Source organism: Pygoscelis adeliae, unplaced genomic scaffold, assembly GCF_000699105.1.
Source record: "Pygoscelis adeliae isolate BGI_AS28 unplaced genomic scaffold, ASM69910v1 Scaffold223, whole genome shotgun sequence".
Lineage (NCBI taxonomy): Eukaryota > Metazoa > Chordata > Aves > Sphenisciformes > Spheniscidae > Pygoscelis > Pygoscelis adeliae.
The window spans coordinates 949,027-962,315 of NW_008824543.1; the positions used below are offsets into that span (position 1 = coordinate 949,027).

Consider the following 13,289-nt stretch of genomic DNA (forward strand, 5'->3'; position numbering starts at 1 on the left):
TACGGACAAATGCACCTTGTGATAATTACTGCCTAGCACTATACTTTTAAAGCAGTCAGCTGAGCTTCTAGTTTATATTTCACTAACTTGCTTACTTGGTCAAAAAAAAAAACAAAACAAAACAAAAAAAACCACAAACCCCACACTCATCATGTACTTTATCTGAGGTCTACACATACAGCAAAGCATTGCTTGCAAGGAGGAAGAGAAGTTTGCAGCAAAATTGTTTTGTAACAGATGTATCAATGGAAAAAGTTAGTAACTGGGAGTGTTCTCTCTTTCCCCGTCTCGCAGTTGCTATTAGTGCTGGTCTTTAGGGTGTAGCTTTCCTCTTGGGCTTCTGTGTTTGTTTTACGTATTGCTTTCCTCTTCCTTTTGGTCAGGAGCCTTTTTATGATCAGGCAAGATAATACTGAGCAGCAGCACCAAATCTGCAGGATAAAATGAGCCTTTGCTTTAAATATCCAAGAGACAAATGGAGGTAAGTAGAAACAAATGGATTAAGCTGTTTGGGCTGGGGAATTGCTGTCAGTTCATTATTCGGAGGTTACTAACAACTAGTACCTTAGATTTGTTTTGTTTTTTTCCCCCTATTTGACTGCAATGTTAAGAATTTAACTAAAGTCCGGCATGGAAATATACTGAAGTTGTAATTGTGTTCAGGCCTTTAGGTAAGGATTACAGAGTTGGTTAGGACAGAAATCCTTTAAGCAGCATTTCCTAGGCCTTCATGGCAGACCTTAAACACATTTTCCCTCCTCCTTTTTCCCCATCTTGTAAAGCATCTCTGTATTTCTGATTCACTGTGCACACTATACCTAGTCAGAGAGTTCATCCTGCTCCTATTATCTTCCTGTATTTCATATATATTACAGAGGTTGTATTTGCTCAGCTGTATTGAATCCTATTATAAAAGCAGGGTGCAGAGGGCAGTTTCTGGATGCACAATGAATCTCTGTAACTAATAAAATATAGCACCTGCTCTGCTGGAAGTATCAATGTGAAGCCAGAGTTGGCAGGGTAAGTGATCCCACTTCATAATCCTGTAATGTTGATACAATTTGGTGGTACCGACATAAAAGAGATACTCAGAGCTAAGCTGGACTTTGAGATAAATTGAAAATGGTGTCTTTAAAGAAAAACCACTCAGTACAGGATTTGATGACATGCAGATCTTTTACTCATAGGGTGTCATATCTGGCAGTGAGGTGGATGAAAATAGTCTTGTTTATTGTGTTGTACAAAGGCAGCAAATATTTCAGTTTAGAGAAGAAAAGGGTGAAGACTCCACATGTACATCAAGAGCAGGCAACAAAATACTAAATATTCTTGACACCCTTTATTCTGTTTTCTAAATTATCTTTTAAGAGTCTTGAAATTTACTGAGATGGAGGTTTTTTCTGTACTGTTCAATGAATACTTCTAATATCCAACGTTAAGTTACATTCGTTTTGCATGCACAACTATGGTATGTTTTTGGTCTCCAGCTGCATTAGCGTGGTTTTCAGAGCCAGGTTTCCAGATTCAACTGCCAAAAAAGAAATCATTGTTATTTACTCTTTGCTGGTCATTCAATCTTATGTCTGTTTAAAAGTTTTCTAGGAAAATATTGATAGCAAACCATTGCAGGTCAGAGACCACAAAGCTGGTTCATATATGAAATAGAATGAACATTTTCCCAAAATATTTTGTATAATCTACAAACTTTTTAGATTACTTTCTTCTTCTGTTCACATAGACCAGACACTATGCTCCCTCACGTTGTGAAGTACCAGAAAGCAGCGTTGTGTTTTGGTGCATAAAGGGCATGTAACTTATGAGAGGACATTAGTTCTGCAAGGGTGTTAGAGAGAGACAACCTTGAACTGGGGACATATGAATTATCTTTCTGTTGGTCACATTACCTCTGGCTTCTCCCATTCTTCTCCTGCCTGACCTCCTCTCCTATGTAAACCCAAAGCTTCTTGGGGCAGGGACCTTCCCTGACCAGGTGTTCATACAGTGCTTGCAAGTGTCTTGCTCTTACTTACACAGCAGCATAGGACAGATAATAAATCAAATGTGCTGGCTTTATTCATCCCTTTCAATAGCAAAATGTTCACTAAAGTTGATGGAAGTTTTTACATGGCGGTACCAAACCTCAAAGTATGACTGTCAGTTCATTGATTTCATGGAAACACTGAGTTAAACTGCATTTATGTTGGCAAATCCATGCCCAGAGAGCTGAGTAACTCTGCGCAAAGCAGCAGCTATGGCTCCTTTGAACATCTGTTTTTCCAAAGTACATCCTCCCTCTTCCACCAAGGCCTCCAATATGCTTCTTGCTGCAGATGTTTGCTTTTCATACACTGCACTGAGACAGAAACAGAGGCAGTCTCACTTCTAAGCTATCAGAGTGGTAACATGGGAAGAGAAAGTCCTGTGTCAGGAGCAAACCCAGAAGACAGGCCTGGGTTATGTTTATAACAAAGAAACAGGGATGTAGGACCATTAACTTGTACAGTTATTTTCACAGACTGATTTTAAACTCACTTATACCAGTGAGTATTTCTACTGGCTTTTCAGTTTCTCTTTTTGCATAGCTTGAAATGCTGCCCACAGCCTGTGTAAAACCTGAAGGGGCAGGTTTTGGACTCATGGAAATAACCTACTGCAGTCATTAAAGCCACATCAAGGTACTCGAGGTGAAGTAGGACCAGTCACCCCTTCTCTCCTGAACTCTCAGCTAGAGCACAGACCTTGGATTTCTGCTGTGAACAATTCATACTCACAAGTCCTTCTGCTCCTCACATTTTGCCCTAAGTTATTCTAGCTGGATTTCCAAAATAAAAAGACAGAATCATGCTAATTGTAGAATCCAGAGGCTAAGAAAAATAATACGCGAAGAAGAATACACAAAACAATATCCACCTGTAAAATAAAAATGTGCTGGGATTCAGTGGAGAATAAAGAGAAAGAAACACTAGAGCAGCCAACTAGAAAAAAAACAGGCCAGCACAATACTCAATAGTCACAGGAAGACCAAAAATAAACTAAAACTACTTTGAAACCTCTCAATTGGAATACAGTGCAGAAGAGCTGACTGGTCCCAAAGAAAGCTGTCAGAATGGCATAGTGAAGTCAGTGCAGGCAAATTTGAACAGGAGATAACCTTAAAAACAGGGAAAAAAATATTCCTATAAGTGACATCCGAAATGTCAGAAAGTAAAATACTTGCAAAAGAAAAACATTGGGAATGGGCAAAAACTGAATTTGAAAATCTTCCATCCAGTTGTCTACTAATCACTGCTGGATATTTGACAGCCATTTAAATTATTTCTCAAGCTCATTTAAAAAAAAAAAAAAGGTTTGCTTTCCCATCCCCTCAATTAGAGAAAAATCATCACATGTTTTTATGTTGAGAGTTAGTCGATGAATGTCATGTCATATATCACTGCCTCTGCATCTGACAGGAATCAAAGCAGAGATTTTGAAAGGCAAGTGTCTTTGAACTGCTAATTATTCTTAACAAAGAAAGTGTTTCAGTTGTTGTTTCTTAATGAATTTTCTGCTTTTACCTAAAAGGTTTTTCTGCCACCGTATTTCTGGACAGTATGAAGCTATGTTGAAACCAACAGTAATCTATTTGTTTCTGATTATACTGTGATGTTTAAAAAAGTGGGGAAAATGTCCAGTGTTTCTTGCATATCCAAAGCTTCCGATGATTTGTTCAGAAATACTGGTAAAGGTAACCCTCTGATAGATATTTCGTTCTTTTGAATACATGTGCAGACATTAAAAAGCATCTGTGAAAGTTCTGAGCGTGAGAGTAGGATTTTAGCTCAATTTCTCTGCCCCCAGGAATTTCTCCTTTTAATTTCTTCTTCCTCAGCTCTCTCTTTGGTGCCTCATTCTGAGAGGGATTTAAAAGCTGCACTCAACCAAATCTACTCAAACAAGAGCAATTACAAAACAGGAGGATAAGTCATCGGGAGAAAAACATAACAAGTGTTAGGCCAGCAATTCGGCATTGTCTCTAATTCCACCACATTCAAGTACTTTGGATAACATTCAAAAAAAGCACCCCCCCCAAAAAAAAAAAAAAAAAAACAGAAAAAAAACCCAAACAAACAACAAACACCCAGAATTCAGTGCAACCCCTCAGAGCCTCAAATCTTTTGACTTGCATCCTTCTCTAATTTTAATGCTTAAGTGAGGCCAAAAAGTGAAACTCTAGGAGTCCTGGGTTAGGAAGCAAGTAACACATATGTGTCTACTCTGCTGGGCACAACGAGTTTTGATCTACCAGAGAAGAGCTTGTTTTGTATGGTCAACATCAGGCTATATCTTGCAAATTAGGAAGCTTCAGGCTAGGAAAATACTGGAATATGAGGCTATGAAGAAAGTTCAACTGATGTAGAGAGCTCTTGGTAAGTCAGGAATTGATCGTAAAACCTGCAGTACCTGATATGGGTAAACAAGTTTTATATTGTTACTTTCTGTCACTGGAATCATGGATTTTCCCAGTGTTAAGTGGAGCAGATTCAGAATTATTTTAAAATTTTAATATTCTCTGGTTTATATTCCATGAACTGAAGAAGGCAATACAAGCTTTGTGCTAGCTCTTCAGACTGTATAAAACAGCATAAGTTCAAGAGGATTGATTCTCATTTTCCTTAAAACTGCTTTAAAAAAACTTTACACATACAGGCTGAATAAAAATGACAGTTAGGCCTATTAACTAGTTTACAATTGCTCCTTTCCATTGCCAGTTTGTCCCCCCCATCTTCTGTGAAGTATACAGATTTGGAAAAAATGTTTAAAACATATTATAAATAGTACAATTCAGAAACAGCATAAATGGTAATGTTCAAGAGTCGATTGCTCTTCATCAGTAAATGAGAGGGCATTCAGAGACACTGCCATGCAGCAGAGCCTGGGATTAGCTCTGAATTGCCTCTTCTGTAGAAACCTCTTCCCACTGTTTTATCTCATCCATTTACAAACATTCTTCCTGTCCACCCACTTGCAGTCCCTACAAAAGTGTTTAGGAGTTCGATTAATTTGACTGGGATTAAGATGTGGATATTTAATATTTAAAAAAAAAAATCCATAATGTGCTGACAGTATGCTTACATGTTTCTGTTACTCCAGCACTGACTGGTTTGAACGCTACGAGGGTGCCAGCTTGATAGCACTGGTAGGATGCTAGGTTGCAGGAAGCAATTTGGTGCCATTCCCAATAGGTGCTGGGGAGAAGTAACCAGACCTGAAGTGGGGAAGAGGCTCGGAGGAACATGTGGCAACCTCCTAATGACTGCAGCACTGAGCCTGGGGGTGGGCCCTTTTGGGAGGCATTTTGACCCTCTCCATAAAAAAGTGTGCTCAAGGATGAAAAGTAGAAGAAAAAGAAGAGGAGGATGCACCAAACACAGAGTTCAGTCTGTTTTACCTTATGCCTTGGGTAGGCAAAGAGCTGAGTAGTCTCAATGAAATCACTAATAGGGCACTACACAAGAGCTTCTCAGTATGTGCCTGGGAAATAGCGAAACAGTGAAAGAAACGTGAAAGCAATGAAGTAACTTTCCTGTAAACTCTGAAATTATGTATGTTGGGAGAGGCTGAGGACAGTTAAAAAGAGTGCAGATGGGATGTATAAAGGGTTATGGCCATGCTTCATCACTGTACAGACTAAACAGCCCTGGTACGTTCATTAAAGCAAGCAGCCAGTGGGACAGCAACATCCTCTGCTACAAGTGTGCTGTCTGGCCTGTGGAGGTTGGAAGCAAACACTCCCATCCCTGTCACAGTGCAGCCTCTCTTGGAAAATTGTAGGCTAATCACATTCGTTACAATTAAGGTCTTAAAGGCAACCATGTTAAGTACATTAGACCAAAAATCCCATCTAGCCAAAATTCATCTATGCACATTACCAGTAACAACCTTACAGGCAAAAGTTGGCATGTATCTCCCATTTTCCAGTGCTGAGATTTGCATGTCCCCAAAGGATCAGCGTGTTTCCTTGAAGCAGTAGTAAACCACACAGTGGATGTGTTGTACATCAGATTAACCTCATAGAGAGAAGCTACTAGCTGAGGAGTTGTATTTTTCATGAAGCACATGAAAACTTTTTACCTAATGGTGTGTAATTCTGGAATCTCCATCACTGATGATTTCGGAAAGCAAGTTAGGCAAACCAGAGAGAAGTGGTGCAGGTAAAGCTGAACCTGCCGCAGGGCAGCAGGTGGACCAGGTGACCTTTAAGGGGCCTCCCAGTCTCCATTTTCTATGATTTCTCTAATTTAATGCTTCTGTTTCACTAACTAGACAGCTGGCCGTGTATTAGTTAACAAATAAGAGAAACAATGCAGGGTGGCTTAGATGAGGTCAGTTTGGAGTGTTTGCTTTCATTTTATGAGCAGTCATCTAGCTCTGGAGGAGAGCTAGCAGGCTACATGCACAGCCGGTCTTTGTCTGTGTTTTTTTCATCTGAAAAGCTGAAATTTTTCCCAGCAAAAGAAAGGTTGTGCATGCAAACACTAACCATTTTACACCTTTTTAGAAAATACCCAGTTGCCTACGTTAGTCTGTGATACCGTTTGAGTGACATGTATTCTTCCACTGTATTGGTATTGCTATCACAAGATTAACTTTTAAGTGAGGGAATGGACTTCATCTGTATGTTTGGGGGCAGAAGTTCTAAAAACTAAAATAAAAAAATGTCAGTTTCTGACCTTATCCTCCAGCTGAGCCCTGAGAACTTCGATCTCTTACGAAAGGCTGGTATCAGCCTGTTCAAGCATGACCCAGGTTAATGCAGTTAACCCTGAATTTCTGACTGTATTGTGGCCCCACCTGTTTGCAGTCTACTGACCTCACCAGTTTCAGGTGTGGGGGCCATTTGGCAATGATGCAGCACTTGTCTGTGTGTTACTGGTAGCACTGGGAACAGGAGCAAAGGCCTTGCCATGCTGGAGAGGTAATACCATTGATTCTGCTCTCACCTGCGCTGGGTGAAATCTGTCACAGCAGGTCACAGTGACTTCAGTGGGAGGGGAATGGCTCCTTTCAAAAGCTGTGATTCAGCAGAAGGATTAAGCCATAAAGCAGGGATTTAGTTTGGCCAAGGATAGTTGCTTTCCCTGTACTCCTGACACACGCTTAGGACCCTACTTTCCCTGCTCTGTCCCAGGGACATGCAGACAGCAGCCTGTGCACCCTTTCCTCCTCCAAAGCCTTCCTTCAAGTTGGAGCACTGCTACACACTGACTTCAGCTTGGCTACCAGCTCTGCAGACAAAATTTCAGATGAACCCAGACTGATGGTTTGGTTCTTGGGGGGGGGGGTGTTAGTATTTTCATCTATGTCTGAATTTTGTTCCACCTCAAATACAAAAGGTTTGATTTGCATTTTAGGTATTTACTTTAAAATTCTGAATCGGATGGAAATTCAAAACAAAGTTTGAACCTCTGAGTAAATTACATCTTGCAAAACTACCCCTTCAGTGCCCTGCTCTAGTGAGGGCCAAATGAATACCACAAAAACACCACAAAGTTGAGGTCCACTCTGCTACAGAAGGCTAACAATATCCTTTCAGTCTATCCTGGGGTGTAGCCATACCACAGTCAGAGGCACCAGCTTTGAACCAGGTAGTTCAGGAGGGCATCAACATCTTCCCATCATACCATAGCTTCATTTTTTACGCAACTTACCAGACTGAACTTCATGCTGCTGCAATACCTAGCCTCAAACCCACATATGTTGGCCAGCTAAACTGAAGATCCAAAATGTTTAATATTTTCCATTGTGCTAACTAAATAGCCAAACACTTTGGAGACAGATTTGCCATGGCTCCAGGCCTAGTTCTGCAAGTGCAGGTCATGCTGCATCTACTCGAGGTACTCTGAAATTACTGTGTTCCTGCACTGAGTGCATTACGTTTCCCAATTTGGTATTTCTTTTTGCAGATGCGCTATTCTTTTTGGCAGACATACAACAGGTTTCAGTTTCCCTGAATCCTGTCTATTGCACATGCATTTAATACATTCAAGAGTTTTGTTAAGAGATTGAAAGACCTGGACTTAGAGCTGTTTATCACAAAGCAAATAATCTTGAAAACGTGTGTGTATTTGAGCAAGAAGAGTCAAGTCCTCATCTGGCAAGGGAACTTTCATCTTCTCACAGCAGTCTTTCTCCAAATTTATAGTCTTCAAGAGTACATATGGGAAACTTAAGTTTTATCTGAGTCAGAAAATACCCGGATTTTAGTTCTTTCACTGCTAAGAAATATGTACAGCTGCTCCCGTTATTTCAGAGGGGTTTGTTTGTCGTTGTTTTTTTAAAACACACACACACACACCCCTGGTCACTTTTTAAAAATAAATTTTTTGAAAGGCTGTTATTTTTGGAGCTTAGGAGTCATAATGAATCAAAACCCGTTCACATTCACGTGTTGAGTCATGGGTCCCTCTCGAGTAAGTGCAGTAGTCAAATCATGGCCATGTAAGGGGATTGGCAGTAGCTTTGGAAATATCTGTCCTCTTTCCCAGTTTGCACTCATAAGCCGTACTTCCAGCTCACTTTTTTTATGAAAACAAATAAACATTTTGTCTGCAGGCATCAGATACTGTCTTAGTAACCATCCCTGTATCAGTGTGCTGCAGCATAAGATGGGAAGGGAGGCTCCGAAATGTATGTGGTCTGAGTGTGTCTTACACTGTTAAGATTCATGGTACTATTAGATCCTTTTTTCTCCTTCTCTCATCTTTTACTCAACACCGAACAAAGCCAAACAAGTGGTTCATACAGTTCCCTGTCATCCATCACATATCTGCTCTTTTATCATACCTCTGCAGCATTTTCAAAATCAACACTAATATCTTGTCAGGTATTATTAAACTGTTTTTCAATGACCTAAATCTCTTCATTTAGAGATTTCCCAAGTTGATGAGGTGGTCAGAACGAAACCGTTTCAGGCACTGATGGCTCAGCCATGCACACAGAAACACACCTGCCTTCCCTGGAGCCCTTCCCGCCAGCCCCAGTCCCTGGCTGATGCCCCTCAACTCTGCCACTGAGCTCCTGTCCACTTTGAAGAGTTCACTTTGCCTCCTGGAATGTATTTCTGACTCACCGTTTACCTCCTTTTTACCCATTCAAAGTATATGCTTGTGCCACATAACCGCATGAGCTGTACTGCCCAGGGAACCAGCTAGGGACTGCTTTGTGCTGTGCTGGGGGCATATGTGATCTTTGCAGTCTTACCACCAAGCCAGACAGACATATGCCCGGGTTTTCCTCTCCCCGTATTAATAAGGTGCACCTTATTACATGTTTTGTTAAGCCACGAGTACAACAGCAATATTAGCAGGCCCCCAGTACAACCATTGATCCTAGTCTAACGGTAAAGCAGTGCTCAGGTGGGACAGGCTTTCAGGTTTTGATGGCCTCTTGTGTTTCCAGGTCCTGGTAAGGAAAAGGTGTTGAAAAAAACATTTGAAACAATTTATAATCTACTTTTGTGGACTGGATAGGTCAGATAAACCTCTGAGCATGTTTGTCAAGGAAAACAAACTGCCATTCTGAACAGCTGGAGGTTTAGCCATCCCCAGAGCAAAGTCCATCAAACCTAAAGATGTGGCAAACTGCCAGACAGCTGCATGTGTGTCATTTTGATGGTCACACAGGAAAGCCCTCGGGGCAGGAGGGGATTAATGATAACTCTCTGAAACCCCAAGTGCCTCATTTTTGAGTTTCCCATGGCAGTATATTTCTTCTTCCATTTTCACTTTGTTCTTAAAGCTTCACTCTTCATTTAAACCCTCTAAGGAAACTCCTTGCTAGATGTACATTACCCTTTCAGGAGAAAAAGAACCTCTTTCAAAAAAATAAATACTGAAATCTATTTACTAATGCCCCTCATGTATATATCTCTCTCATCTTCTCTAAATATTAGTTCAGAAAACAGCTTTTGTTTATAGCAATTTCATTGCCATAATCCAGATAGCATGGGTTACTGCTACAGTGATGCTCTAATGCTAATTTGCAAAAATGGAAGGCAATTTGCTATCCTAACAAATTACTTTTGTCCTTGCATGAAACAGACAGCAAAGACAGTGCCCCTCGTTAATTGGGAACACTAGATAGATATCCATAATGTTCTATATGTGAAGTCTAGTGCCGGAGATGTTATTAACATTCAATTTAACTCCTACAGAATTAAAACTAAAGCTTTATACTCATTTCCAGGCAGAAACCTCCTTGGAAATAGCTTGACGTGGTGTTCTAAAAGATGTCAAAAGATCGCCTCTTCATAACGACCAGGGAGATGTGGATCCAAATAATGATATCTGGGTATTTATATGAATGATTCTTCTCAGAGCTGCCTCTCACTGCTAACTATATACAATACACATCAAGCTTATAAAATCAGAAAGACACTTCACTTACTCTGAATCTGTCCATGAAAATGGATGGAATGAGGCCTAAATCCAAGCCCAGAAGTCTAACATAAGACTTAAGAGCCACTGTGTGAAATACAAGATTTTGTGGACACTGTCCTTAACTACAGTTAAAAACATTTACGAACTCTTAGTGTACAGACCCACATGCTGATGGTGATGCACACAATACAGCAGCCAGTCTAGACACTATTTCTACATTCCCCTCCTCCTTCTCTAAAGGAGGGGTTTAGGGTTAAAACAGTGGATCTAAAAGACTTAGTTTCAATCATCAGGTCTGATACAGGTACAGGGCATGAACACTATGGTTCACATTCCTTACCTTGGGATTATTCCTATTCATTCCAGCCCTCACTGGTGTCTATGAAGATGACAAAGACTATCCCATCTCACAACAGCTTGCAAGTACATCCCAGGCCAGCCAGTCAGACTCTGCCTTACACTAGGTCACGAAGCTCAAGGTGCTTAGAGCTGTATAGATCATCCCTGACTACCAGAAGAAAGGTAAAATTTGGAAAAAGACTCCTACAGACTTTGAGAATTGAGTTTATCTTCAAACCATGGTGTGACAAGAGTACCATTCAGCCAGCCTATACAATGGTTAATCAGTGGGGACACAGGGTGCAGGATCAGGGGCATGGAGGCAGGACAACTCACAGCTCTGCCAAGGCTCGAAGGCTTGACTTTGCCTGTCACGATCTGATCAGGACGAAACAAGCTCTTCCCTGCCTGTGAACCCTAAAGCCCGGTGAGCAGCACAGCGTGCAGATCTAGGCCAAAGTGAGAAAGCAGCATCTGCCAACATATTTGCAAGAACTGTTGTATCCACAGCTGAGTTCAATACAAATATTATTGGGGGGGGACAAAAACTGATTAGCATCTAGCAACTGACTCTTGGTGGAGTCACCTTCAGACTAGTCAGGCACAGTCCTGCTTAATCTCCCTGTGTTTCTAGAGCACTGATCACCATGTATCTTTGCATCATGGCCATCCATCACACCCCCAGTTTCTCATCTAAATACTGCCAACAGCACTGTGAGTAGCCCAGTGCTGACACTCCCTCTTTCTCCCTCTGCATCTTATTATTTAAGTTGCTGCTGGCAAAGAAAAGGAAAGTGGCTGTGTCCACAGTGACATTAGCAGAACTGTCAGCTTAATCAATGCTGATACTTCCCTCCTCACCCCCGCTTCTCTGCTGCTCCTTTCTGAGGCAGCAGAAGAGCCCTATAAATTCACCACTGTGCCCAGTCATCCTGAAATACTGCTAATTTTCCAGAAACCCTTTGGTACCCTGACTGCCTCCAGCTCCACATGCTATGTCCCCCTCAGCTACCCAAGGTCCCCCAAGCAGAGCCATTGCCAGGGCTCCCAGAGCCCACACTTATCCCCTCGTCAGCAGGAGCATCGCTGGCAGCGGGCGGGCAGAGCAAGGAGCCCTTCTGCTCTCTGCAGGTTAATCATCATGGGGGAAAACAGGATTACAACAGCACTAAAGGCAGGGTGCTTTGAGAGACGTTTCTGCAACCAAAGAAACGTGTTGAAAGGTTTTCCAAAACCTTGGAACTTGTGATGTTTGTAAATAGTCCCTAATTCCTTCCATTCCAACAAAATGTGCTTTTTTCAGTTTGGAAAGGAGCAGGCAAATCTCCACTAGCAATGGAGCTCTCTTCAGCTCTCTTATCGCCACCCGGGCCATTACTGAGTGACAGTGCAATCTGTAGAGGGGAACAGAGCTGCAGATGATACTTCCTAATGCAAACTGCAGAGGATTCATCATGAGGTGATCTCCTGGACTCCAGGTGCCCCATTAAGTCAGGCAGAACTGGCAGGCAGACACACATGTGGGTACAGAGCAGCAGCTGCCACGTCTGCTTTTCATTGTCCTCAGGACTTCTGTAGGACAGGGAATAAAATCAGCCTCTCCACCTCATCTAGATCCTCACCACCTTGTCTCAACAGCATACCCTTGCCTTTTGGTAAGGGCAGCTTGTTTGGTATTTTTGTTTATGTAGAGTTTAATTTTTTTTTTTAAAGATAGTTTTCAGAAATGTGGAATTTTTTTTTCCTCTTCAGTTCACCAGGCTGACACACCAATTCATGATGTGCCTTGTTTGATATAGTACGTCAGTCAGCTGGAACTACATTTCACGTAACAAAGCACTAGTAATGTAATTGCAGAGGGAGCACCATAGCAAAGGTAGATGTTCTTGGAAAACTAGTATTCCAAAAAGTTTCAGCATCCATAATCCTCCCTCTCCATCTTGTGTCTTGCAAGTTTGGTGTGTGGGTGTTTGCACACCCTCATCTCTTTCTCACCATGCCTGTCAGCTCATTGCAGTTCTCAACCTACTGTCAAGATCACTCTCCCCTGTTGTCTGACATTCCCTAGTTTTCTGGAAGGGGAAATCTTTAGTGCAGTTGATCTGCCCCAGCGTCATGCAGCCACAGGACCTGAAGAGGCAGCGCAGGCCACTTGCTTTGCCTCCTGGTCTCTCATCCATCCAGCACATCTGAACCACAGCCAAGGTACAGCCTGTGCCAGGGACAGGAGCGCTCACATCCTGGGGCTCAGCACACTCAAACGTTGTCTTTTCTGCAATTCATCCCATCCCAACATAGATGCAGCCTCACAGTATAGATGTATTTATTGTACGGATAATAGTAGGGTTGTTACCTATAACCTTTCTCTCTTCCACTCTATCTCCATGTGCTTCTCTGACACTATCTTCTTTGCAAAATAGTCAAGGAAAATTCAAGTACCATGTTGTTGCACACAGGTTTCCCTAAGACTTTGGGGGTCAGAGAAAGAGAGGTTTGTTTCTTTCCTCCCATGACAAAATAACACCGCCG

General features: G+C 41.7%; 1 protein-coding gene across 1 annotated transcript in view; it reads left to right on the forward strand.

Annotated features, from left to right (window-relative positions):
- The first annotated feature begins 396 nt into the window (after positions 1-396).
- LOC103914964 (calcium-activated potassium channel subunit beta-2) overlaps positions 397-13,289 on the forward strand; it is a 159,550-nt gene continuing 146,657 nt past the window's right edge. The window contains exon 1 of the mRNA XM_009321700.1: positions 397-481. Within this exon, the coding sequence (XP_009319975.1) occupies positions 444-481 (38 nt within the window). The 5' untranslated portion in view covers positions 397-443. The remainder of the gene's footprint in view (positions 482-13,289) is intronic.